General features: G+C 45.9%; 1 protein-coding gene across 2 annotated transcripts in view; it reads left to right on the forward strand.

Moving 5' to 3' along the window:
- Positions 1-2,710: 2,710 nt before the first annotated feature.
- The window catches only part of Spg21 (SPG21 abhydrolase domain containing, maspardin), a 30,132-nt gene continuing 4,987 nt past the window's right edge, over positions 2,711-27,855 (forward strand). Inside the window, exons 1-7 of one of the 2 annotated variants that reach the window (XM_059266984.1) lie at positions 2,711-2,894; positions 6,896-6,982; positions 9,900-10,061; positions 13,667-13,747; positions 16,318-16,463; positions 24,909-25,017; positions 26,793-26,900. In XM_059266984.1, coding sequence (XP_059122967.1) covers positions 6,920-6,982; positions 9,900-10,061; positions 13,667-13,747; positions 16,318-16,463; positions 24,909-25,017; positions 26,793-26,900 — 669 coding nt within the window. In that variant the 5' untranslated portion in view covers positions 2,711-2,894; positions 6,896-6,919. Of the gene's footprint in view, positions 2,895-3,404; positions 3,632-6,895; positions 6,983-9,899; positions 10,062-13,666; positions 13,748-16,317; positions 16,464-24,908; positions 25,018-26,792; positions 26,901-27,855 lie in introns of those variants that run through there. The other variant, XM_059266985.1, reaches the window with a different exon arrangement.

Here is a 27,855-nt window from a genome sequence, read left to right on the forward strand (position 1 = left end):
ACACACACCCCATTCTCATTCCACCCACCAAAAGTTTGGGACAGTTTCACAAGCCACTTGGCCCTCTGTTTGCTTTGCTTGGTATTCGCAGCCTATTTTGTGAACATTCCAACTTTCCAGGGAGAGCCTCACACGGGCGCAGATGTTGTGGGAACATCCGGCACACGCCGCTCAGGACAGCTGCAAACTCTTAAGCACTCTGCCCACCAGGTCTGCCGGCTCTATGGCCTGCCTGGCTCAGAAGTCTGCTGCCCACAGTTGTGCATTACCAGACAACTGGACACACGGATGTTAAATGCTCTGTGTTGGAGTCAAGGACTGGACAGTGTGCTTGCCATGTGTCGGAGAACAACTGAGGACACAAATAACCCTGAGGGACACAACACATTATTTTAGATCTTTTATATTGTAATAAAATTATATATGTAACAAAGCCTACCTGCCATGTGTTTGGTGAAGAGCTCTGTTTTGAGAGCTGGTGGAACTTGGTTTCAGATTCTGTATCTGCCACTTTTTGCTATAATTTTGAGCAATTCAGTTAGCTTTGAGATACAGAATCACTAAAACTTGAATTTGAGACCATTTTGCCTTAGCCTTTTGAGGGCTGAGACATCACTATGCTTTGGGAGAAATGTGTCTGGGATTTATCTAAGTCCTAGACTAGAACCTAAGACTTGTGAATCATAGATCAGTGGTTGGCCTTGAACTCAGAAAGATCTACCTGCCTCTGCCTACTGAGTGCTGGGTTCAAGATGAACACTAACACACCTAGCCAATCGTGACTAAGGGTGTAGTTTACTTGGCATCTACCTTGATATTAATTTCAAAACAGTTGTCTGAGTAAGTGCAAAGTTCACAGGCCCTATTAACAGGCTATAAGTGTTCTCTAGGACTGGAGAGATGGTTCAATAGTTAACACACTTGCTGCTCTTCCAGAGAACCAAAGTTGAGTTTCTAGTAATCAAGTCAGGCTGCTCACAACCATCTGCAATTCCAGCTCCAGGGGATCCAAAGCCCCTCTTCTGGCCTCTGCAGGCACCAACACACACACACACACACACACACACACACACACACACACACACACACACACGAGGGTGGGGGAGGAAAATCTAGAAGCTGAGAGATGGCTCAGAGGTTTAAGAGTGCATATTGCTCTTGCACCCATGTTGAGCAGCTGGCAAATGCCTGTAATGCCAGCTTTTGGGGATCCAATACCCTCCTCTACCCTCCTTACACACTACACTTTGTGTGGACCACATACTCTCCCACACACACACAATTAAAAATAATAATAAAAATACATTTAAGTTCTCCCTAAAACATTAGGATCTTGCTTTAGGATTCTTACAAATTTTCAAACAAGATTTACAGGTCATTCAATATGATCATACATTATTTCAGAGCAAAACTGTATTTATTGAAAGGAGTCATGATGCCGGGCGGTGGTGGCGCACGCCTTTAATCCCAGCACTCCGGAGGCGAGGCAGGCGGATCTCTGTGAGTTTGAGGCCAAACTGGGCTACAGAGTGAGTTCCAGGAAAGGCTCCAAAGCTACACAGAGAAACTCTGTCTCAAAAAGGGGGGAAGGGGGAGCTGGAGAGATGCCTCAGGGGTTAAGAATGCTGACTCTTCTTCCAGAGGACCTGAGATCAATTCCCAGCACCCACATGGCAGCTCACACCTGTCTGAAACTCCAGTTTCAGGGGACCCTGACACCCATAGCAAAACCACAAATGCACATAAAAACAAAATAAAATATATTTAAACAAGAAAAAAAAAAGAAAGAAAGGAGAAAGAAAGGAATCACGATGTCTGCAACATCTTTTGTAATAACAATGATTAGAACGTGCCTTACAGAAGAGGATCTGTCTCTGGGGGAAGCCTAGTGTTGAGTATGTTCCCCACAACATCAGAAAAAAAGCCTCAAAATGAGACAGGGCTTCGAAAGGAGATCCGAGCGGGGGCTCTGTAACTGTACAAAGGTAAAAACAGTCTTACTGAGAAAAAGTAAGTAGTTGAGAAGAGGAAGGAGATGGGAGCATGAAAGGGAGACAGACTAACAAGGTGATGATCAAAATACTTTAAATAGGTATGAAAATGTCCTAATGAAGCCACTGTTATGAATTAATTGATATATACTAATTAAAAAAGAAAAGAATATATAGCCGGGTGGTGGTGGTGCACGCACGGGGGCGGGGGTGGGGGGGTCAGAGGCAGGCGGATCTCTGTGAGTTCGAGGGCAACCTGGTCTACAAAGTGAGTTTCATGATAGCCGGAGCTGTTACATAGAGAAACCCTGGCTCGAAAAAAACAAAAACAAAAACAAAAAAACAAACCAAACAAAGAATATATCAAGCCCCATTCACCAAAGCCAGAACCCAAAGGTGTCGTCCCCAAAGCATGAAGACACCCGAAAACTGAAGGCAGAAGCAGGTCCCCGGAGCCTACCGCCCAGACTTCCACTGCCATAGCTTCCTCCTGGTGCTCATGTCAGACAGGTGACCTCGGATCGACGCTTGCCCAACGCCAGCCTCCGCCCGCATCCCTCCAAACCAATTGCCCCGGATGGGAGCACCCATCCGGGGCTCCACGCCAGCCCAGTCGTCATAGTTACCGCCAGATTTCCCCGCCCCTTCCTCGCCGTCCGGCCCCGCCCCCTCAGAACCCGGAAGCGGGAGGCGCGCCCAGGGAGCTGCTAAGGGTTTCAGACCTGGGAGGCGGTGGCCTCCGGCTGCTCGGCCGCGCGCCCCCTCTGCCTGCTGCGCCCGCGGAGCCTCTGCTCTGCAGCCGCCCGGCCCACCCGCGCCCCGCCGCCTGCCTCCGCAGCGCCCGAACCGGGGCGAAGAGCCATTTGGGCTGGAGAGAAAGGGACGCGGGGGTGGCCACGGCAGGTGAGGGGCAGGCCTTGGAAAGCCGGAGTGTGGGTGTGTGGTGCGTGTAGGGGTGTAGGTGGGTGTGTATCGAGCATGCGTGACTTGTGAGCGTAGTCCACGAGTGGGCCGGTCCTTGTGACCATGCACGTGATCCATCCACATCCGTGTGTGTCTGTGTCTGAGGCCCAGCCTCGATCCTTGGCGGATGGTCGGTGTGCCTTGGAGCCCACTATTGTATGGCTATGGCTAAGGACTCAGGGCGGCCCCTCTGGGGTTGGTGCACAAAAGCCTTCATCGGACGTCCTCATTTTTCTGGTACCACCCAACCTGGGGCCGTGGGGCAGAAGCTCAGGAACATTTGGTTTCCGTAAACTTTTAAGGACTGCGAGTAGAGGCTAATTGTTCTGGAGATCGTGCCTTCGACCCAGTGTGGGGCTTGTTAATGAGTCATGAGGAACGTCGCAGGGCTGGAGTGTCTCATTTCTCGTCTTCTCCCAGGGACTTAGAAGTTAGGTGCTGAGGCAGTTGGCTTTGTCTTTATCTGCAGTTGTCCAGCTCCTCTTGGTGCAAGGCTTCTACAGACTGGGAAGTCATCTAATAGCTCTGTCTGAGTTTTCAAAAGGCTTTTTACAACGGGAACTTGAGGTGTCAAAAGATGTCATGCAGGCCGCTTCTCCTGCCGTGACATTTAGAGATGTGGACAGGTTCCTGGAGAAAGAGGGATAAATCTTCCCTGAAGAAATCGCCCCCGAAAGGTAGCTATTTAATACATACGGGTGTGGTGAGGGGTGCAGATCTTCAGGGCTTTGGGTGTAGTTTAGTGGCAAAAAGTCATGCTTAGCATTCCCGAGGCCACAGGTTCAATCCCCAGCACCGAGAATCGTTGTGTCACTAGCTCCCAAGTTCCAATACTTTTTTATTGGTTGTAATAACAATCACAGATTGTCCCTATGTAAGTCCGCTATAGACTGAGACAAAGGACCAGCAATATGTGACTGGCCATGTGAGTTAGACGTTTGTAAAGGTGATTTCCTCAGCTGTAAAGGGCAGGTTCTACTGAAACCCTGAAGGACAAGTCCATGCTCATAACTAGCAGATTTCTTGTCCGGCAACAAAAGTCCAGAAAGGACCAGGTGTCCTCAGCATCGTGGAGGAGGGGTTTCCTTAATCACGATCAAAGCTTATCTCTGGCCCTTTGCTCACCAGCCTGAACCAGTACTTTTGTTTTTGTCAAGAACTGAGTCAAGTCTGTCCTGAGCTCACCGCCCACGTTCTTTCTTCATCCTGAGCGGTTTGGTCACGATCTCAGCTAACCTTATGGGCCGTGGACACAATGTTTCTCTTGTGACTTGGAAAAGCATCCGACTTAAGTGGATGAAAGAGTGAGAACAAACTTTCCTTTTCATACTGCTACAGCTGCTTTCCCTTTGCAGCACATTTTTTTCCCCTGATAGCCGTCAGCTGGTCACATGCAGCATTTGGTATCCGTCTCTCCTTTCCTTACTGCCGAACTAGCACAAGTGTTAGGATCACTTGTCTTTACAGAAGTGGACTCGCAGCTGGGTAAAATCTCTAGTTGTAACGAGTTGTGGTACGGAGGTGGTTGTGAGTTATACTGAAGGCTTTTGGTAAGGACTACCCTTCTGCCCATTGCTGTGGGAAAGAAGCTGGTAACTCAGTGCCCTTGTGTGCCTGCCTCTGTGTGTGTGTGTGTGTGTGTGTGTGTGTGTGTGTGTGTGTGTGTGTGTGTGCGCGTGCGCTGTAGTTTGGTTTGCGAATTGCAGCTGATTCCAAAACTAGGAATAATTTTTATTGTAAGTTGGTTGATTCTAGAAGTAAACTTTAGCAAATTGATTGATGTTTTGGTTTTGTGTGTTTTGAGACAAGGTCTCACCTATCATTTGAATAGCCCTGGCTGGCTTGGAACTCACTCACTATGTACACCAGGATGGCCTTGAACTCACAGAGATCTGTCTTTCTCCCGAGTGCTGGGATTAAAGATGTATGCTATCATACCTGGCTGCTTCACATATTTTTAATATTCCCTCCTGCAGAAAGTATTTCTAGAAATTGTCTCCAGTTGGTAGTACATAAATGCTATGTATGGTGGTATTTCAAGTCTGTATAAAATATTCCAGAATTAACTGTATGTGCTGCTAGTTGCTTTCATTTAAAAAGTAATAGCTGAAGGAAGACAGGAGAGGTAAATTGACTAAAATTTATTACATAAATGCATGAAACTATCAACTAATAAGATTTTTAAAAGTAGTGAAAGTTATGCTACAAAAATAGTTTAAACAGCTTAGATATTTTTTAAACATGTTAATATTTAAGATGAAATGGACTTTGTAAAGGACTGTGTTCTTTGTTTTAGTATTAATAACCAAATCTGTGCATATTGGTTTCAGCATAAGATTGGTGGTGATTTATTTTGTGTTTTAAAACAATTTACAATTTTAATTTACACATCTTTAATCCCAGCACTCCGAAGGCAGAGGCAGGTGGATCTCTGTGAGTTCGAGGCCAGTCTGGTCTACAGAGTGAGTTCCAGGACAGCTGGGCTACACAGAGAAACCCTTTCTCAAAAAAACAAAACAAAACAAATTACAATTTTAACAACCCTCTCTTAAAGTATCTCCTTTGCTTTGAGATAAGAGACCATTATCCTCTCAGTACTGTAATTAGAGTTTAATATTGGACTGTCTACATTTATTGTCTCCTAGAAGTTCAGGTTAGTGATTCTCAAAGGTAGCAGTCCAGTGTTGTGTCCCTGAGAGAGGGCCAAATAATGAGGCAGTATTCTGTTGAGTTTAGAATCCTCTGCCCCTTGCCAGTCCAGAGAGCTTTTTCTAAAATAGAAATTCAAAGTCAGCCTAGACTTGAGTCCTGGACTCTCACCTCAACCTTGCTAGGGACCCTAGTTCTGCCCTCGAAGCAGGGGACACCATCTTTCCAGGTAGGTGGGTGCAAGTGCCTCTGTTGGCAATAAAAATCTGCAAAAGGAACCTGTTCGGGTCTGTGTTATGACATTAGGCATTACACGGTTGAGCAAAGGATACCCAGTTCCCAGCCTGGATACCCCAGAGGAGCAGGAGGGGTTCTCGGAGGGCCTAGGTCAGTCTCTTTAGGACTCAGTCATCCCTTAGTCAGCGAATGAGGTGGGCTGACTGCCAAACCATTCCAGACTCTAGGGAAACAAAGATGAAGCCCACAGAGAGCAAAGGAGCACAGAGGTCACAGAGCCATCAAAACTAGAGATAAACATTTGCATTTATATCACAGGTATTTCAGAGACTTTTTGTAACTTTTCAGCACTTGGGGATTGAACTTTGTGCATGCCAGGCAAGTGCTCTATCACACCCAGTTACATCTCAGCTTATGTACCTTTTAGTAGCAGTGAGACTGATATATTTGACCCCCCCCCAATTGGGTATTAACTTCATGTGAATTAAAGTTCAATTCATGGCATATTGTGACAGGTTTACTAACCCTTTATCATAAATGTCCTATAGGCAGATGGGAAGTTTATTAAAATGGATTCTTTTTGTTTGTTTTGAGACATTTTCTCTGTGTAACAGCTCTGGCTGTCCTGAAACTTGCTCTTTAGACCAGGCTGACCTCGAACTCACAGAGATCTACCTGCCTCTGCCTCCCAAGTGCTGTGATTACAGGCATACACCACCACCACCCCACTTAAAATGGATTCTTAAGATGCTGTCAAAAGACATCAGCCAGATTGCAGTTTGGAGTCTCCTAAGAGGGACAGGCAGGACAGGGTTAGAAAAGAGTATTCTGTACCCAATCTGGTTCCTTAATTCTGCAAGAAGGGAGTCCTCTTTTTGGAGGTACTAAAGGGATTTACCCTGTCGTCTTCTCTAGTTTAAGTCTGTACTGATGAGGTAAACAACCTGTTTCTTTGGTTAAAGTGTTGTTGGTGCAGCTAGGCCAGCCTCTGCATTGAGTTGAGATGTATGTAATGAGAATTCTTGCCTGGAAACTGTCATCTGCTTTTATTTCAGGGTTCACCTCCATTTCTGCTCATCATGGGAGAGATCAAAGTCTCTCCGGATTACAATTGGTTTAGAAGTACCGTTCCCCTTAAAAAGGCAAGTATGCTTTTCCTGCAGTTCATAGTCACAAAAGCTAATATCTGTGTGGTTTAGAAGCTGTGCCTTAGTACTATATGAGAGCGAAGGTTATTGCCAAATATTGTGACTGGATGTTGCAGAGTGTAACGTTCACTGGTTCCCTGTCACATGCAGTCAGCTTTGGAGACTGACTGGAGTAGAATCAAGTGTAATGATTTTCTTGTTTACAATTCCTTTTACATACTCAACCTTGGATAATGTAGTGAAATGCTTGCAACAACATCTATATAGTAAGTACAGTCATTTCTATTTTCATTCCTGAAACTGAAGCTTCATAGAACTCTGTGTGCAGTGATGCTCTCTTGCTTTCCTGTTACTGTAACAAAATACCATTACCAAGGCAACTTATAAAAGAAAGAGTTTAGTTGGGGCTTTTGGTTTTAGAGGGATAGAGTCTCTGACTCTCATGACAGGAAGTGTGGTAGGCAGGCATGGTGCTGAAGCAGTAGCTGAGTACTTACATTCTGATCAGCTTACACCTTGAGGTAAAGAAAGACACACTGAGAATCTTTTGAAATCTCCAAGCCCACCCCCAGTGACACATCACATCTCACAAGGCCACATCTGCTAATCCTTCCCAAACAGGTCCCCCAACTGGGGACCAAGTGTTCAAATGTCTCATCCCAACACCACAGATGCATATTTACTCACCCCTAGTCATTCTCTGGAGCCTTTTCGCTTAGAATGTGGTCTCAGGATCACCTGTGTTATGTGTTATAATCATTTTAGCAAGACAGACAGCTAAGAAAGTATCATGCAAGTCTGAATACATAGAGAAATCTGAGCTACATTTTGCCCAGACATAGGCTTCCTGCTGATAGGCCAGACACTGTTCTGGAAACTCCCCAGCTATCTTACTTAATTCTTCCAGCAGTTTGACAAGGTGGGTGCTAGGGTGTGTATTTCACAGACAACAAACCTGAGGTCCATGGAGTTAATTAGCATACGAGAGATCACATAGTTACTAGACTTTGGCTTGAAAATCAGATAAATCTGGCTTCAAAGTTAGACAAACTCGGGCTTCTTACAAAGGGAGTCCCCTTCCCTTTTCGCTTTCTAAGAGACTGTTGCCATCATTGAAGAGGTGGGGTCCCTCTGCCTTATCCCATCCCTTCAAGTAATTCCCATGAGTTTCTCTTGATAACTCACTCCCTCAGCAAGCTGATCGCCAGCCCCAGGATACCCAAACTGACCTAAATATTATTAGAAGTCTTTTTATTGATAGTTTTCTTTCCAATTGTCTATCATGACAAATCTGCTTGAAATTTCACGGTGCTTTGGTTTTTAAGTTGTCAAGCAGAGCCGGTCAGTGATGGTACACTGTTTTAATCCCAGAGGCAGGCAGATCTCTGAGTTTGAGGCCAACCTGACCTACAGAGAGAGTTCCAGGGTTGCCAGGGCTACACAGAGAAACCCTGTCTTGGAAAACAAAAAGAAAACAAAAAAGGTCATCAAGCAGACACTGTGTGTTCTGAAGAAGTTCTCTTGAAACTGCCATCCAGAGAACTCAGAGGATGTTGAAGTTGACTACTCTTAGGTATTTATGGCCTATGTTCAGCATGCCTCTGTCACTTCATAGAACATGCTGCTTCAGAACATATGTGCATGAGCTACTATTTCAGAACCTGATATTTGTGTTACTCTCCTTCCAAGTTAGATTACTGAGACCAAGCCCTCGAAGACTGAGGTCTCTGCTTGTCTTACATGATTTTTACAAGACTGGGATTTGTTGTGTGGGCTGGAAAGGTCATTGGTTTTGTTGTGTGCTTTTTTAAACCACAATCACGTGGAAAGGATACCTAGGATTCAAGACAAATGGCAAAACACAAAGGTCAAAACCATGAGATATATTGTCACCATCTGGGGAAGGCCAGATGGAAATTATTTTGAGTCCCTGGACTTTGCCTTGTCCTATCTGTCATCTCTTGGTGACACCAGTGACCCTGGTTAGTCAACTGCTGCCCACAGAGGGACACTATGGAGTCCACAGTCCTGCTAGCTAGGAGAATTCAGAAAAAAAAAAAAAAGGATGAATACTGATTTTAATGATGAGTATGGGTGCGATAAAGTATAATAATAGCTAGCCGGCATTGACTACCTCCCGACTGTCTGCCAAGCTTTGGCCAAGTTATTGACTGGTCTCATTTCATGCTCTTTCTTCCCTGACAGGTTAAGAACACTAAATCACAAAGGCCTCTGATGACCTCTCTTTCCTCCCATTCCTAAAAAAAAAAAAGTCTTTCTCCCGCTTCCCAACCTCAAGTGAATAGTCAGAAGCGTTTCCTAGGACAGTGACACACTCACACACACACACACCTACCTGGTCCTTCATCAGCTGGCGAAATCCCTTTCTCCCTCGCAAATTGCTCTAGATTGGATCCTGAAGCATCTGGGGTCTGTCCAGCCTCTCCCCAGAGCCTGGATTCTCAGTTCCTCCTGGTCCCCCCTGTTCAGTCTCTGACCCTGCTGACCCTAGCCAGTCCTCTGGGCCAGCACTCAAGAATGACTGCAGACTGCTCTCACGTATGTACACACACACACACACACACACACACACACACACACACACACACATGCACTCACAGGGAAGACATAAAACACCATGAAGTAGAGTTTACTGTTTAATGGTAAACCAAATAGACTTCCTGTTACTCTGGGTGGGCAGGTCAATTTAAAACAGAAAAGATGGCTCTTTGGAAGTTTATAAAGCACACTGAAGAAAGAAAATGAAACCAGAGCAGTTTATTGTGGGTTGCTAGTCAGTGATCCCCACGTTATCCTGGAAGAAACGCAGTAGCTGTGTTAGAATTGCTAGTGACTGTTATAAACCCGTGCCTTCAAACTCCGGGTCAGCAGAGTTTCAACTTTCCCCCAGATAATCGTGGACGACGATGACAGTAAGATCTGGTCGCTCTATGACGCCGGCCCCAGAAGCATCAGGTGCCCGCTCATCTTCCTCCCTCCCGTCAGCGGGACTGCAGACGTCTTTTTCCAGCAGATCTTGGCTCTGACTGGATGGGGTTACCGGGTGATCGCTGTAAGTATGCCTGCTTCAGCACTGAAACCCAGACTTTGTCCTTCTGCTTCTCACTGACTTTACTAACGGGAGCTTTTCATCCGAAGGAAGATCGTATTTTCCTGTTTCATTTTTCAGTCATGCAGCTCTTCGTTTTTCTTGTGATGCATCCAACCCTTGGCTGAGAGCTCCGTACCACTAAGCTGTGTGCCCTTCTTTCCCCTTTTAAAGTCTCCTCAAGGTGTCGTTGTCGAAAAGGCTTTTTGTTTCCGAGTGTTATTTCTTAACAGAGTCAGGGCTTGATCTTGTTTCCCTCCATTCCTTCTGAATTTTTTCCTCTAGAATAAGAGTGTGTGGGGGGAAGGTTCTGTTGCTTGTGACAGGGTTGTGATGCCTGTGCCGCAGCACAGGTTGGTGAGGTTGTGTAGCCGCGGTGGTTTCTGGGACCTGCACTGTTTGCTCCCCAGCTGCCTGTGGAGCGCTGCTCTTGTCACCGCCTAGGGGGAGAGAGGGGTCTTCTCTGTCTGCAGGAAGAGTGTTAGTTACCCCTGTGTTGCGGGGACAGAACTCCTGACAGAACAGTGTAAGGAGGGAAGGGTTTGTTCTGGCTCACAGTCAAGGGCGCGGGTCATCATGGTGGGGTGTGAAGGCTGCAGGGCTTGGGGCAGGTGCTTGTGTTGCATCTGCAGTTAGCGGCAGAGAGAACGTGGGTGCCCAGCTTGCTCTTTCCTTTATATGTTCAGGCTTTGACCCCAGTCCAGGAAATGGTGCCACACACATCCAGGGTGGTTTGCCCTCCTCAGTGAGTCTAGATAATCCCTCACCACCATGCCCAGAGGCTGGTCTGCAGGGTGAGTTAGGTCCCCCAGAGCTGACAGTCCGTGTTAACTATCACGGAAGGAAACTGGGTCCCATCTGCCTCCAGGCCTTTCTTCTGGCTTCAACTCTCATTTCTTCCGCCATTCCACAGATGGCAAGTCTGAGGGTAATCGTCATGTGTCCTGGGTGTTCAGTCATCCTTCACACACAGCACACACACACACACACACCAGGAACGTGAGCACCCTAGCCCTCCACAGCCATGGGTGGAGCCTGAGCTGCCCTCAGGAATCTGTCCTCTAGAAAACAGCTACTGACATGGCTTCCTGCCTCACACTGGCCAGTCTCCGAGGCCTTAGTTCTGTCTGATTTTCTTTGCCTTTGAGGTTCTTTTCTGTTTGGGTTTGGTTTGGGGTGGAGGAGGGGGTGAAGAGTAAGACAAGTTCTCTCTCTGTAGCCCTGGCTGTCCTGGAACTTGCTATGTAGACCAGGTTGGCCGCAAACTCACAGAGATCCACCTGCCTCTGTTTCCTCAGTGCTGGGAACCAAAGGTGTGAGGCAGCACACCCTGCAGGGTTCTTTTTAAAATTACATTTGTTTGCTTGTTTATTTAGTGTGTGTGTGTGTGTGTGTGTGTGTGTGTAGGTCAGAGGACAACTTGTAAGAATTACTTCTCTCTTTCCACCACGTGGATCCCAGGAGTCAAACTCCAGTCTTCAGGCTTGTGGCTCCTGTCCCTGCTGAACCGTCTCTCCAGTCCCTGTCCCCATTTCTGTAGCCATAGGGTGAATGCAGAAAGGCCAGAAGTACCTTCAGAACTGTCAAGATTTGATAGTTAGCAGGTTGGCAGGAAAGCTCAGTGGACAAAGCTCTTGCTGCCTAAGGCAAGCAGCTTTACCAGCTGCGCCGTCTTGCTGGCCTCTCCACCTTGTATTGTAAGAGAGAGTCTCTCACTGAACCTGGAACTCAGGATTCGGCCAGACTAGCTGGCCAGCGAATTTTGGGAATCTGCCTCTAACCAACCCTGGGGTTACAGACATACACCACCACACCAGTTTTCATATTGGTGCTGAGAATCCAAACTCAGGGCTTCATGCTTGTGCCCGCCCACTTCACTCACTGCGCCACGTCCCCAGCCTGCTTTTGAATTTAAACAGATTTCTCGTTGACAGCCGTGAAGTGGTGTTAGTATTCACATATTGTAGATTCTGCCGTTCACCATACTTTGCTGCCTGATCCCATATGCAGCCTGTGTTTGAATTGTCTGTCTTCTGAAGTGCTAATGTAAATTTGCTGCTAACATACTATTTATTTTTTTAAGATTTGTTTTATTTTGAGTGAGAGACTCTGTGTGTGTGTGTGTGTGTGTCTGCCGCCTGTCTCTCTCTTTGTCTCTGTCTGTGCATCTGTGTCTGTGCACGTGTATATGCTGGAGGAGTTGAGTTCCTGCAATTGGACTTATCAGTTGTGAACTGCCCAATGTGGATGTTGGAAACCCAATGTGGGTCCTCTGAAAGAACAGCAATTGCTCTTAACCACCGAGCCATCTCTCCAGCCCTGTAGGATGTTAATATAGTTTTTCAGATTTATTCAGCTTTACCAAGACTTAATTGTGTGTGTGTGGGGGGGGGGGCGGGCGGTAATTAAATTGTGTACAGCTTTATTACCTATATGTGGAATTGGGTTTTGGTTTGGTTTATTTGGTCTTGGAAGTTAAACTCAGAGCCTGTGTATCCTGAACATATGATCTACCACTGAGTCATGACCTTAGCTTAATGTAAGACTTTCAAATTAAAGCCTTTATAAATACATCCCCTTTTCTTTTAGGGTGTTGTCTACATTCTAGTCTAGAAGCCTTATCCACAAAGAGAATTTTAATAATAATAAATTCAAAATTATCCTGTAATTTACACAGCAGTATCTATCCCATTGTTTTTTTAAATGGCAATATAAATCTTAGGGCTTAAAACAACAAGACTGTTGGTGAGTTTTGTGTATTTTTTAAATGAGGAGACTGGAGACAGAGCTCAGTGATACACACATACACACACACACACACACACACACACACACACACACACACAGAAATTCTTAGGGAACAAGTCTCAGTCCCTAGAAATGAGTTTGTTTATACTTTTGTCCTCGTCATCCCAATATTAGTAGACAGGCTTTTTAGGGTCAGGTGTCATACTTTTTTTTTTTGTCATAGTGAAAGTACAGGAATTCAAAAAAAACTAAGACAATTGCAAAGGACCATTTTATTGAATAATTCCTTAAAGAAATGCTACTAAATGGAGGGAGGGTCTTGAGAAACAATTTATTCCCAGTTCTCCTGGCTCTTTGAACCTCATGTTCTCAATTCGGAATGGAATTGGGTTTCTTTACCTGAGGAATTCTGGAGTAGTTGCTCTTGACCCTCAGACTATTTGAAAAGGAAGTTGATGTGTATTGAACTTGTTGTGTGTGAGCTGAAGTGATGGCTCGGTGGTTAAGAGCACTGGCTGCTCTTCCAGAGGACTCGGGTTCAGTTCTTGGAACCAACATGGCAGCTCACAGCCATCCATAACAGCAGCCCCAGGAGATCTGACAGCCTCTTCTGGTCTCCATTGGCACCCACATGCATATGTGTTTCAGACACAAACACAAACACAAAGATAAGTCTAAAAATATAAAAAAAATTAAATGATGTTATTTTCACACACTTTGAAAATGAAGCAAAGGTTGGGCAATGGAAATGTTATGTGATTCCTGAACTATTTAAATAATGAGTTGCATTTTAAGTTTTTAACATAAAATTTCTATTTCAGTTGCAGTATCCAGTTTATTGGGACCATCTTGAGTTCTGTGATGGATTCAGAAAACTTTTAGACCACTTACAGTTGGATAAAGTGAGTACCCTAAACTAATAACATGTGATTGTACTGTGCATCTTATAAAGGCTAAGGTTGTCTTTTATTTTTTAATAATAGCTTTATTGTGGTATGATTCACATATCACACAGTGTACCATTTTTAAAGTAGACAGTCACATATTTAAAATTCCAAAATATATTTGTAGCTGTCAATACTATCAACTTGGGAGCCTTTTTTCCACCCCATAAAGGAAATTTATTGGGCCAATGAGATGGTAAAATTGGGCCAATGAGATGGTAAAGGCACTTGCCACCAAGCCAGCCCAGGGGCCACATAGAGAACTGTAGCTTGTCATGGTGCCGGTTACACATTGGGTGCCAGTTGTGGGGGTCTCCGTGACTACCAAGGTTAGCAGAATAACAGTCCAAGTGAGATTTAAAAAAAAAAAAAAAAAAAAGCAGTTAGGGTCAGTACAACTCAGTGTCGATTGTAGAGCCTGACACCAGGTAGTTTAATTTAGGCATATTTAAGCACAGCACCATTTGAAAAAAAGTTTGCTGGTAATAATTAACTCGTCCTGTGTGCACAATAAAGCTTAAGGCACGAGTACATCAAAAACTTTCAGAAAGTACGTTTGACATCTTCCATAAAGATGGGTTCTATGGATTGATTACATGTGACATCATAAGGGTCTGGGGAGGATCTGGTGTGGTCTCTGTCATACAGATATCACAAAGGTCACCAGGCTGTTAACCACCTCCCAGCCTTCTGGGCGGGAAACATGTTATACATCTCTCCCTTTGAAGAGACAAACCTTCTTATTTAACATTCCTGGTTTCCCTAGTGCTTATCCATGAGCACAAGGGCCTCTGTGCCTCCTGCATTCTCTGACCTCCACAAGCATGCCATGGCACACGTGTGCCCGCGTCTACACACACACACATTTTTTTAAAAAATGCAAGTAGAAAAGTTTCAGTCATACCCCATCTTTCCTCCTAGCTCTGCAACCTCTATGACCTTATTTGCTCTGGACATTTTACCTAAGTATAATTATATGAGATGTGGCCCTTTGTAACTAGCTTTTTCTGCTTAGCATAATGTGTCTAAGGTTCTTTCCAATGTAGCATGGGTCAGCACAGGTTGAGTATCTCCATGTGAAATGCTTGAGATGGTGTCTCAAATTTTGGAGTAGTCGCATACACTCTGTTGAGTGTCCCTAATCTGAAGATCCACAATGCTGTAAAATCTGAGATTTTATCAGAATTATATCCTCAACAAGGGTTTGGTTTCAGGGCACGTATTGACTGGTTTTGTGTGCCAACTTGACACAAGCTAGAGTCATCAGAGAGGAAGGAGCCTCAGGTGAGGAAATGCCTCTGTGAGATCCAGCTGTAAGGCATTTTCTCAATTAGTGATTGATGGAAAGGGACCAGTCCATTGTGGGTGGGCCCACCCAGGGTTAGTGTTCCTACCTTCTATAAGCAAGCAGGCTAAGCAAGCCAGTAAGCAGCACTCCTCCATGGCCTCTATGCCAACTCCTGCCTCCAGGTCCATGCCCTGTTTCAGTTCCTGTCCTGACTTCCTCAATGATGAACAGCAATGTAGAAGTGTAAGCCAAATAAACCCTTTCCTCCCCAACTTGCTTTTTGGTCATGGTGTTTTGTCACAATAGAAACCCTGCCTAGAAAGGACATTAGATCATTGTTTTGTTTTGTTTGAGACAGTCTCATGTAGCCCAGGCTGGCCTCAAGCTCACTATATAGCCAAGCATGATTTTGAACTCCAGGTCTTCTGCCTTCCAGTGCTGGGAGGATTAGAGACATGAGCCACCACACTCTGCCACCCATGAGACTGGATCCTAGAAACTTGACTGGAGTGATGAGGGAATGGAGATAGGACAGACACATGTACAGAAAAGCTGGGATCGGGTGGGCCATGAGCTCTGATGGAGATGCACCAGAAAAACTCAGTTGGTTGTATACCCCTGAACGAGGAGGCGGTAGAGGGGAGCAGTTTAAGATTGTAGTTACCCAGGAGGAGGAAGCTGTGGTCGATAGTGTCTGCACACAGCTGAAGGTCAATTGTTTATCAACACTTACATTTGGTCCAAGGGAAGACTTTGCCATTCCCATGGGTCCTTGACATGCTGTGCTGGTGTTGGTGGTACACATTCCCTCACCTCCGCTCCCTACAACCATATCCAGTTTGTTGTTTCCGGGGTTTTTGTTTGTTTGAGACTTACGTGTATTAGTGTATGCACAGATACAAGTACTTGCAGAGGTCAGCAGAGGATGTTAGGTGTCCTGTCACTCTCCACCTATTCCTGGGAGGCAGAGAGACTGGGGCTACAGGTATGTGTAGAACACTGGCTTGTCACATGGCTGTTAGGATCCGAACTCTGCAGCAAACACTCTTAACTGCTGAGTCATGTTTTAACCTTGTACATTGTTTTCTTGATGGGGTATATAAATTTATTTAAATGTCTGTTAAATTTCTAACTGCTGCAGCTGTTTCAGCCTGCTAGGTAGTGATGGCGTATTCTGTGATTCACAAAAATTGAAGCAACTCGGTGTTTTAGGATCTGCCTTATGTGTGTTTATAATTAGGTCCATCTGTTTGGGGCATCTTTGGGAGGCTTTTTGGCACAGAAATTTGCTGAGTACACTCACAAGTCTCCGAGAGTCCACTCCCTCATCCTCTGCAATGCCTTCAGTGACACGTCCATCTTCAACCAAACGTGGACTGCAAACAGGTAAGAACGGAAGTTTTTCAGTGTCGGCTGTGGGGAGTTTGAGTCAGTGGCAACAGAAGATGGACAAGAACAGAACGTTGTGAACGCCACCCTCAGCTCTTCTCTTTACTCAGTTTGGGTTCAGCATGTAGTCACATGCTTTCACTGTCTCTCTGAGGGCCTACAGTAGCAGACGCAGTTCTGTCCCACTTACCTCGTAAGATCGGAAGGTAAATTGACTCTAAGTTGACAGTTTCGTGTGGATTTTCCCATTTTTCTACTGTAAATCTCAGTTTGCTCTCCTTTCTTTCTGGGCTATTGCCCTGGGGTGATCGTCCACACAAAGGTGAAGAACACTTAGTTCATGGTGGTGTGATCATGACACTTCATGTCCCATTCTTCAGAATTGCTTTAGAGTTTACATAGTAGAATTACTTTAGGGGCTACCTGTGAGTTACCAGGTTCCTCTCAACGATCCTTTCATTGATTTTAACATTTTATTTTTAACCTTTGCGAGTGTGAGTGTAAGCCATGGTGCACCGTGGCAACCAGGACACCTTGGGTGTGAGTCCCGACATTCCCTGCTGTGTGTGCCACGGTAGCTGGTCCCATGAGCCTCTGGGGAGTCTCCCTTCTTGCTGTAGGATTTCAGGCTGGTGCTACTGCTTCTGGCTTTGTGCGGGTTCCAGGGATCTGAACTCAGATCCTCGCCGCATTCATGACAGACACTTATTCCATGGAGTCATCTCCCCAGCCCGGTTTTAACATTTTACTTGATAAATTATATGGTATCGTAAGGCCAGTGTGTACTTATTGCCAGGAAGTCTCTACTTTGAACACAAGTCCATTTACTTTCCACTAGAAAAAGACCCAATGAATTAAGGACAAGTTGTGAGGAAAGGATTTATTTGGTAAGTCAGCAAGACCCAGAAGATCTGAAGGCTAGGGTCCTGAACGATCACCTTAGCAGAGATTTTTGTTTTATTATGTGTTAGAACACATTTTAAGCTTTTATTGTGGAAACTTGGTGATGTGTTGATTAGCAGTGCTGGTTTAAATGCTGAGAAAGAGCTGTGTCCTCAAGGAGGCCTGGGCCTTTCCAGCCAAGGATACCAGCGGTGCACTTATTCTTCCTACTGTGTTAGATTCCAGTCCACAGCCTTGTGGGACAGGGCACTGACTCCAGGGGTTACTTAATGAGAAAAGAGAGGTGATTTCAAAACAGAATTGCGTAATTTGGAGGTAGAAGTCTGCCCTGTTAGGTGAACTTCTGCTGTAACCATCCCAGCAAAACCAACTCTCGGCCTCATTTACTAAGGGTCATTCTGGCTTGGGGCTTTAACTGCAGGCCAGGTTAAAGGTGAAGTCAGGTTTGCCTCCCTTGTTCTAAGGGCACCCACCATTCCTCCTAGGAATAAGCCCAGGACAGAGATGGATTTGCACCATTCCCATTCACTGTTCCACAGTGTAAGAGCCTTCCTGTAGAGTTTCTGGGTAAGGCCTCAGAAGAGATCGTCTCCATTTGTTCATATGTCTTCCTTAGTAAATGTATCTAGTAAATCCCACACTAAAGAGAAATACTGAGCAGAAGTCTTGTAGGACTCAGCCATCTTCCCCAAGGCTGGTGTTCCTAGCCAAACATAGGAGGTTGTGTCAGAATGCTAGGGGTTTGCTGGCCTCGAGGGAAAGGACAGGTGTTACCAGTGTGTGTCACCAAGCCTCTGCTGAGTGACAGTTCAGGAATCTGACTGTCCTGGTGATGGATCCACAGTCCAAGCTAGGTCTAGACCCTTTGACAGATGGGTTTCTCAGAAGTACTTTAATTGGGCTGGTTCACTTTGCTGCATGCTCATGGTCTGCTTCGTGTTCCTGGGAGGTTTGTAGGACCTGGTCACCAGGCAGAAATGGATGGCATGGTCCTGGTTTATACAGACCTGCTAGAGGCAAACTTGGATAAAGGTTAATATTACCCCAATGTTTTTCTTACCCAGTCTCCCCTGGTCCTTGACCAAGTCAACATTTTCTCCTACAGAGGGAGAGATCTCAAGTAGCCTGCCCTATAGTAGAGTTTTACATTTATTACTGTATATGATGTGTGAATAGAGGCACACATAGGCCACAGAGTGCTTTGGGAGGCTAAAGGGCGTCTTTCAGGAGTCTGTTCTCTCCTACCTTGTTGAGGCAGGGTGTCTCTCTTTCTGCCAGGCTGGCTGGCCCAGCAAGCTTTTGGGTCCTCCTCCTGGCTCTGCTTCCCATCTCACAGTAGGAGTTGGTGCTTGCCACCATGTGTGACTTTTTCATGGGTTCTAGGAACAGAACTCAGGTTACACAACAAATGATTTTACCCACTGAGCCACCCCAGGTACCATTTGTTCCAAGTTGGTTTCCTGACAGATTTTACAACGGTTTTCTTACTGGTCTTTTTCATTGCCCAGGGCCTCGTAGAAGAGTGTAATTTCCAAGTAATAGGTAGTATTCTAGATACTGGTTGGGTGACTTCTGGAGCCCAAGAAGGTCCATTGTTCTTTTAAGATTTTATTTTTAAAAAGTGTGCACGCATGTGAGTGTGGGTACCCATGGAGTCCAGAAGAGGGCATTAGATCCCCTGGAGTTACAGGCACTTCTGAGTTGCCCAGAATGGGTGATGGGAATCAAGCAATGGGTGCTGTTAACTGCCAAGCAATGCCCCAACCCCTGGCACTGTCTTTAAGGAAGCCAGATTCCAGGATATTTCTTTAAGAGTTCTTTGATAATGCAAGTCCAATAGGCCTTTACCCACCTAGAAAATATATATCTACAAAACTCACAAAGGTCTTGGAGCATTGGAGGGACACTAACTTGCCACTCTTTGCTGGAGCACAGAGGTCTAATTTTTCCTTCTTCAGATTTTTAACACACACTAGTTTTGTTGCTTTGGGGGTTTTGAGATAGGGGGACTCACTTTGTAGCCCCAAACTCATAGAAGTCTGCTTGCCTCTGCTTCCTTTAACTAGGATTAAAAGGTGTGTATCTCCACACCTGGTGTTGGAGTTTTTGTAGCCCAGACTGGTTTCAGAGTCTTCTGCCTCTGCTCTCCTAGCGCTGGGATTACAGGTATTACCACCAAACTTGGTATACGCCAGGAAGTTTTAGGGTGGCATGTTAAACTGTCCTGTAGAAAGAGAGTCCTGTGTACATCTTCATACCCATCGGGAGACTGTTGTGCAGTGGGATGTTTTGTCACAGTCTCTGCAAGGGCTTCCTAGAGCTGAGTGACCTCCAGAGCACAGCATTTCCATCCAGGACTACAGGTCAAAAGTGAAATCCTAGGGCTTGGTAAGAGTGCTGTGCAGCAGGCATAGGGACCTGAGTTAAGGTCCCCAGCACCCATGTATAAGCAGAACACATCCACACCTGCCTATAACCCAGTGCTGAGTGGGGCAGGGGTAGAGTCAGGATTGCTAGCCAGACAGCGTAGCCTAAAAAAGTGAGCTCCAGCTTCAGTGGGACCCTGGCTCAAGGGAGTAAGGCCAAGAGTGATAGAAGACAGCTGTGTCCTCTGGCATGTACCACACACACAGCAAAGTCCTGTTCTTCAGGCCTTTCTTTTCTTTATTGGTATATGAAAGTTTATATTGAGAGAAATCAATTTGAGGAACCAGAGGTCCAGTTAGAACTGAGCTATCACCAACTCCACAGCTTTATGGGCCAGCTTTCCACTTACTAGATTATCCCTTCTGGTGGCTGTAACAGTAGATTATGGTCACCTAGGGATACTGTGAGCAGCCACTAGTAACTGCAAGGTATTTAGCAACCTGCTTTCCCTTGGCTAAGCCTAGCACCCTATATGATGCTTTTGCCTCCTGAGCCATTGCTCTTGTCTCCGGGTTCCCCGTAATGCTTTTACCATGTGCCCATCCCAGTAGTAGGATAGGCCTGATCAGAGCGGCCCAGACGGCTGCATATACTAGTTCAATAATCTATAGGCAGTTATACTTGGGGTGGTGGTGGCATTAGAGACACCATTTGGGAGCAGAGAGGTATAATTCACTGCAGAGGTAACTCTCATCTCACACTGGGACTGGCCAGTAGTCTAGCTGGGTAGTTTCCCATTCCTGAGGACAGGATGTGGTAGGGAACATGCTCAAAGGTTGTCCCAAGGGTTTGGTGCATTTCAGGCGAGCGCTCAGCCACTGAACTACCACCCCACCCTCGGGGCTTCATCCTTTCTAGACTCTAATGTCACTTAAAATGACATGGTAGAATCAAGATGTGGTGGTATGAACCTGACATCCTAACACCGAGAAAACTGCAGGAGAAATTGTCAGAGGTTAATTGGAGCTACATGGCAAGAGCCTGTCTCAAACAACAAAACAAAAGCCTCCTACCGTGGTTTTACATTAAACCCATAATTGGCATTCCAAGTTCTGCAAGGGAAGAAAACGGCCATTTACCCCAGATCCAGTCAAGTGCTGTCTGGACTTGTTTATATACTGGCAAATATTTCCTTGCCTCTAGGACAGTGGTTCTCAACCTGTGGGTCACAACCCCACAAGGGTACCATATCAGATATTTACAATTCATAACAGTAGCAAATCCACAGTTATGAAGTAGCAACAATAATTTTCTGGTTGGGGGGTCAGCACACCATGAGGAACTGTATTAAAGGGTTGCAGCATTAGGAAGGTTGAGAACCACTGCTGTAGAACAAAGCGGATTGTAAGTAGGTGAGTCGTGTGCTTGTCTGTGGCTTAGCACGTGGCAGTTTGTAACCTTCAGTGGCTTCTCTGTTGGCAAGGCTCTGCTGGGCAGGTCCTGCCACTTTAATGCAAATAGCTCTTCTCTCCAAGAGTAGTTGTCAGCAGAGTGAAAGGCACTAGGGTGAAGATTCGGGACAGTTCTGTTTCCCTTAGACCTTGAGACTCAGTTGAAGGCGGTTTTTGTTGTTTTTGAGTGCTGACATTATATGAAGTCTGGTAGGATCGTATTTGTATAAATATTAAAATTGTACTTTATTAAGACGGATCTCACTAAACTCGGCATCTGCCAGCTGCACCCTCCCAAGGGCTGGTATTAAAGGTACATGCCACCATGCCTGGCTAAAAAGTCTTATCCTCTCCATCTCTCAGAGGCAGAGTCTCCCACTGGAACTCCAGGACCTTCTGAGTAGCTAGTCTAGCTAGCCAGCTTGCTTTGGGGATCCCGTGCCTTTACCTCCCCTGTGCTCTGAGCACTGGCTCAGGCACCAGGGATCTGAACCCCAGGCCTCATGTCTGCAGGGCAAGCACTTTACCTTTGAGCTATCTCCCCAGCACTCCCTTATGACAGGTTCTCGTGTTTTCTAGGCTGGCTTCCAACTCTCTGGAGGTGACCTAGAGGTCTTGATTCTCCCAAGTGCTGGGATTATACGTGTGGACCACCATACGAGTTTACGCAGTCCTAGGGATTGAACCCAAGGCATTTGCATGATAGGCAAGCACTCTACCAACTGAGCCATATCCCATTCTGTTCTTAATATCACGCTCATGCCACATGATATGGTGCATGCTGAGGCAAGATGATCACAAGTTTGAGAACAGCCTGGGCTTGTACGTACATGGTGAGACCCTGTATGAAAACGAAAGGGGCTGGAGAGATGGCTCAGTGGTTAAGAACACTGACTGCTCTTCTAGAGGTCCTGAGTTCAGTTCCCAGCAACCACATGGTGGCTCACAACCATCTGTAATGAGATCTGGTGCCCTCTTCTGACCTGCAAGCATATATTTAGGCAGAACACTGTATACATAATAGATCTTTTAAAAAGAAAAGAAAACGAAAGAAGCCACGCTCGCCTTTCCCACGTGTTGTGGCCACCTCATGGTCAGCACTGATGTATCCTCTCTAGGGACTGGAATAGATGGATCTTTGGAGCTTTGTTGTAGCTCTTCAGTCCCGTTGAGTCTCTTGTTTGGGAATCCCTTCACTCCCTTGCTAAAGCTTAATAGGGGAATGCCTCCTTTGGAGATGTACTCTATTAAGGCAGCCACTAGGGGGCTACTTGGCTGGAGCTGGTGTCCCGTTCCCGTCCCGCCCGCCTTGTCAATCACTGTCTCTGTTCATCTCCCGGTACAGTCGATGCATTGCAGACAGAGGTGAGTTATTCCTTGGAAGGAAGTCTTTCTGTAGGGAAGATTGTTGTTCTATAGTTAAGCAAGCCTGATGTCGTGAGGTGTCCAGGACCCAGTGACCTCCACAGGCATTGTCGGGGAGGTGGCTGCCTGGCCACACTCTGTCCGACGTCATCGCTCCCGGGTTTTGTTGTTTGTTTTAGTTATCCTTCCCAAACTTTGTTACTTGCTGGGCTCTCTGATGTCTCCTTACCTTTCTTGGACCATTTAGAGCAATCCAACCATTCTTCTTTAGGACAAAAATGTTATTTTTCCAAACAAAGCCTTTCTTAGAAAAAACATTTTTAGCTTTCCTCACCACACCACAAAATATATCTTCATAGTTACACTTTTATATTTCTCTCTTCTATGTATACTGGTTCCTTTCCTGCCTTGCTGCCTTCCTTAAAATATGTATCTTCAGGCCGTGTGTGGTCGTGCATGCCTTTAATCCCAGCACTCTGGAGGAAGTGAATTCAAGGCCAGCCTGGGCTATCTAGTGAGACCCAGTCTCAAACGTTACAGAATCTCCAAATTTAAACAAGATTTTTCTCAGTAAAATATATTCTATGATTGTGGTTTTTTTTTTATCAAAATGCAGCTTAATTTCTTTTTGCAGTATTTGCTTACTGAATTACATGTTCATTCCAGTCTCAACTCTCAGTGACCATACTTTTTGGGTGACAATCAAGAATGAAGCAATCCTAAATTGTTTCTCTACAGTTTGGGGAAACTTGTTTATTAACAGACCCAGATGGAGTTCTCACCCAGTTTTGCTAATAGATTCAAGATCTATAGGTCACCGCTGAAATGTACCCATCATGTAAACAAGACCTCCAGTTGAATGATCAGTTCTGTTCTGTTTAAGCATTCATGTGTCTGTAGCCAACTAGAGGAATTTCTGTGTGATTTTCTTTAGTCATCTCCCTATGCTCCCCTGGAGGGCTTCAAACTCTTGTTCTTCCGGTGCCTTCTCCAGAGTGCTGAGATTGTGAGCATGTGTCCCCACACTCCGCTTCCTCGGGATTGTGCCATGTCGCTGTAACACCTAACTTGTGCATAAGGGTAAATACATAAATGCAGTTTGTGAAGACATGGGGTCACAGTTCTGAGGTTGGGAAAGACTCGCTTTGTAGCCCAGATCTTCCTGTTCCAGTCTCTGAGCACTGGCATGACAGGCATGCGCCACCACGCTTGGCTTAAAATCTGTCCCCACAGCCGTCTTCCTTTTTAAAAAAAGGATGTACACAGATGAGCTAATTCACAGTGGAAACCTAAGTCCAGCGCTGCTCTCTTTTCCAAACAGGGTGCCTGCTCAGTGCTTCCCAGCATGCACAGGGCCTAGACTGGATCCCAGCATGGGGGGGGGGGGGTGAGATAAGATGGTCAAGCCTGCTGTCATAGTGCACACTTGTAATCACAGCAGTCAGAGGGCTGGGGCAGGAGGAGTACAAGTTCAAGGCCAGCCTGGGCTACATAGCAAGATGCTGTCAGGGCCAAAGAGAGCGCAAAGGGCGTCCTCGGCTTTAAGAGCAGAAAGTGGTTGTTGGGGGTGGGGAGCTTACAGGGTTATTGGGACATTGCTGAGTGGTTCTTCCAAGAGGAAGCTCAGCTTTCAGTAAGTGTCAGGAGACGGCCTGGACCTTTGGGAAGTAACCCTCAGCACAGGTTCAGAGGAATTAGTGTTTACCCATGGTGACGCTCAGCATTTGAAATTCGTGGACTACCTACCAATTAAAAGTCACATATAGAAGGTGGGCAAGATGCTCAGCAGATGAAGAGCTGTGCCACTAAGCCTTTCCAAACCCGAGTTCAGTTCTGGAACCTACATGGTAGAAAAAGAGAACTGACTCCCACAAGTTCCCTTCTGACCTCCACGTGTACACTATGGGTGCACACATACAGTAAAGAATGTAACGACAGGGTTTCTCTGTGGAGACCAGGCTGGCCTCGAACTCACAGAGATCCACCTGCCGATGCTTCCCGAGTGCTGGCATTAAAGGCATGCACCACCACTGCCTGGCCAGGAATATTTCTCCTAATGCTGAATTTTCTGTACAGCCACTGGAAATGAGGCCAGTTAGAAAAAACAAACTTGTCATCAGAATGCTTGCCGGTGCTGAGGTATTTTGCAATATTGCTGAGTCCTGAGTTGAAGTGTCGCTCTTGGGGGCTTTGGGGTATCCATAGGAGCTGGTTGTGGGCTTTCTGAAGGCAGTTCAGCTTTCCTCAGGATTCCAGACATCCGGCCGTGACGGAGCTTCAGTGCTGAAGATGACTCACCGTTTCTGTGCAGATTTCAGTGTTGGTCACCAGCCTCTGTATTTTTTTTTTTTTTCAGCTTTTGGCTGATGCCAGCATTTATGCTCAAGAAAATAGTTCTTGGGAACTTCTCCTCTGGCCCAGTGGACCCGATGATGGCTGATGCCATTGACTTCATGGTGGACAGGGTAAGGATAAAGATACTGCTGGAGACTTTGTACTGGAAGTTTTGTGCACAGGTGAAGAGAGGTCCATCTGTCTCTGGGTGTGTAGAGGAGGTCTTTGTTAAGCAGTCCTCTGTTAATACTTCCAAACAGACCCCACTGCTGTGGGGGGCTTAGCTCCGTCAGGGGAGGCAGAGGCGGGCAGATCACTGTGAGTTCAGGACAGCCAGGCTTCAGAGTGAGACCTTCTTTGTTTTTATAATGTACAGCAATAGTAAAATACTAGATTCTTTAAAAACTAGAAGGTGTCTTAAGGTTTACTGTGCACACTAAGGCCATAGATCCTTTAACCTGATGCAGCATCGCCTAATGTGTACATACATTGTGGTGGTGCCCATTCATATGTACATTGTTTATTACATTGTATATTAATTAGTTTAAAATTTAAGGGCCAGGTGATGGTGGCACACACTTTAATCCCAGCACTCGTTTGAGGCCAGCCTGGTCTACAGAATGAGTTCCAGGACACCAGGTCTACACAGAGAAACCCTGGCTCAAAAAACCAAATAACTAAAAGTTCAGGGTCTAGAGAAATGGCTCAGGGGCTAGGAGCACTTGCTGCTCTTGTAGAAGTGAGTTTGGTTCCCAGCACCCACCCTTGGTGGTAACTCCAGCACCTGTGGTTGCTGAGGGCATCTTCACTCATGCGTACATACCCCCTCACTGATACACATGGTGTCTGTGTCATATATAAAAACAAAACAAATCTTAAACAGAAGTTAGAGGCTGGAGAGATGGTTAAGAGGTGTACTGCTCTTCCAGAAGATTCAAGTTGTGTTCCCAGCACCCATGTCAAGGAGCTCACAGCCACCTGAAACTCCAGCTCCAGGGGATCCAACACCCTCAGCTGGCCTCACAGGCACCTGTACACATACAGTTTAAACATAATTAAATCTTTAATTTTTAAGTAAAGTTTTTCAGCCTGGCTATGGTAGTTATACCTGTCTCCTTTGCACTTGGGAGGCTGAGGCAGAATGGTTTCCACTTGAGGCTAGCCTAGATAATACAGCAAAACTGTCTCCAAAAACAAACGCTCCCAAGACCACACTAGAATACATCTGCAATTCTTGGGCATCCGAGAATCTAGCTCCTTTGGGGTGGTGAGACGTTGTGTTGTTTTGTCTTTTTTTTTTTTTTCCCCTTAAGGCAGGGTTTCTCTGTGTAGCCCTGGTTGGCCTCGAACTCAGAGATCTGCCTGTTTCTACCTCCCAAGTGCTAGGATTAAAGACATGCCCTACCACCTCTGGCTAAGTTTTGTTGTCTCTTGAGATGAGGTATCTTGTGACCTCAGACTTCACCTCCTGAGTACTGGGTTGCAGGGGTGTGCTGCCATGGCCGGCTAGAATCTTTTCACTTGATCTCCTTCTGTACCACTCAGGCCAAGCTGACAAATGAGTCTGCAAGCTGGTGTTCCAGGACCAATGTCCTTACATGTTATTTGTCACTTTGGAGGTGCACAGATTAGTGTGCTGTGCCCATGGCACCTGGGTTAAGCAGTGGCACAGGTTGAAGCCAGAGGAAGACCACATTCCAGTTATAGAGCCTGACTTAGGTGCCACAGTCGAAAAAGGCCACTGCCCTCAAGTCCCAGATCAGTCTCTCAGAGACATTGTGTTTTCTCATTGGTGGCTTTTCCCCCATGCATATTCCCAACATCATAAGCACAGATGTCATCTGTGGACCTACTGTGAGCATAAAAACAAAATGACCACAGCTGTTCCCTGTATTTCTTCCTGCAGCTGGAGAGTTTGGGTCAAAGTGAACTGGCTTCTAGACTAACTCTCAACTGTCAAAATTCTTACGTGGAACCTCATAAAATTCGGGACATCCCTGTAACCATCATGGATGTAAGTTTCTTTTGAAGTAATATTAGGTGCTTGCCAAGATGTAGTTATTTTGTGATGTTAACCATGCTTTTTTCTGCAAACATACCTTGGCTTTCTCAATTACAAAGTAATCTACTGCTCATCCTGGATTTTTCCTCATAAGAGTGACAGCATTGTGCTGGGCGTGCTAGTGAATGCCAGTGACCCCAGCACTGGGGAGACAGAGGCAGGCAGATACTCTGGTTGGAGACAACCTGGTTTACATAGCAAGCTCTAGGCCAGCCAATGGTAAGTAGTGACACTGTCTCAACTCTCCCGCCACCAAAAGTAAATATATATATATAATACAGGCCGGAGAGATGGCTGAGCAGTCACGAGCACTGACTACTCTTGCAGAGAACCCGGGTTTGTTTCCCAGCACCTACCTGGTGGCTCACAACCATCTGTAACTCCAGTTCCACAGGCTCTGATGCCTTCCCCTGGTTTCCTCAGATATCAGGCATGTATGTGGCACAGACATTCATGCAGGCTAAATAAAACACACAAAGACAAATTTCAGTAAGCCTAGTAATCTTTACCCATTTTGGGAGGGTTGCTTTAGGGTATGGGAACAGAACCTGTGACTTTCCGTGTGCTGGGCAGTCACTCTTCCACTCAGCTACGCACCTCAAGCCCTTGGGTTGGTGTGTTTTTATTTTCTCATCAATAGGTACTGTGTTTTAAACATTTCACAAAGAGGTTGCCTCACAAGAGTAGAGGGTTTCTGTAAGGTAGGACTGGCAAGATGGCTCCACAGCCCAAACTGCCTGCTGCCAGGCCCAAGAGCCTGAGTTTGAACCCGGAACTCTTGGCCAGACAGTAGATCCCCATGTTCCATGTCCTGGCTGATGACCAACTGGCTACATGTTTCTGTGAATTTGCTTGCTCTAGGTACACCACTGGTTCAAGTCTAGACTGTTCCACTTATCACAATGCT

Source organism: Peromyscus eremicus, chromosome 7 (assembly GCF_949786415.1).
Source record: "Peromyscus eremicus chromosome 7, PerEre_H2_v1, whole genome shotgun sequence".
NCBI classification, from domain to species: Eukaryota; Metazoa; Chordata; class Mammalia; order Rodentia; family Cricetidae; genus Peromyscus; species Peromyscus eremicus.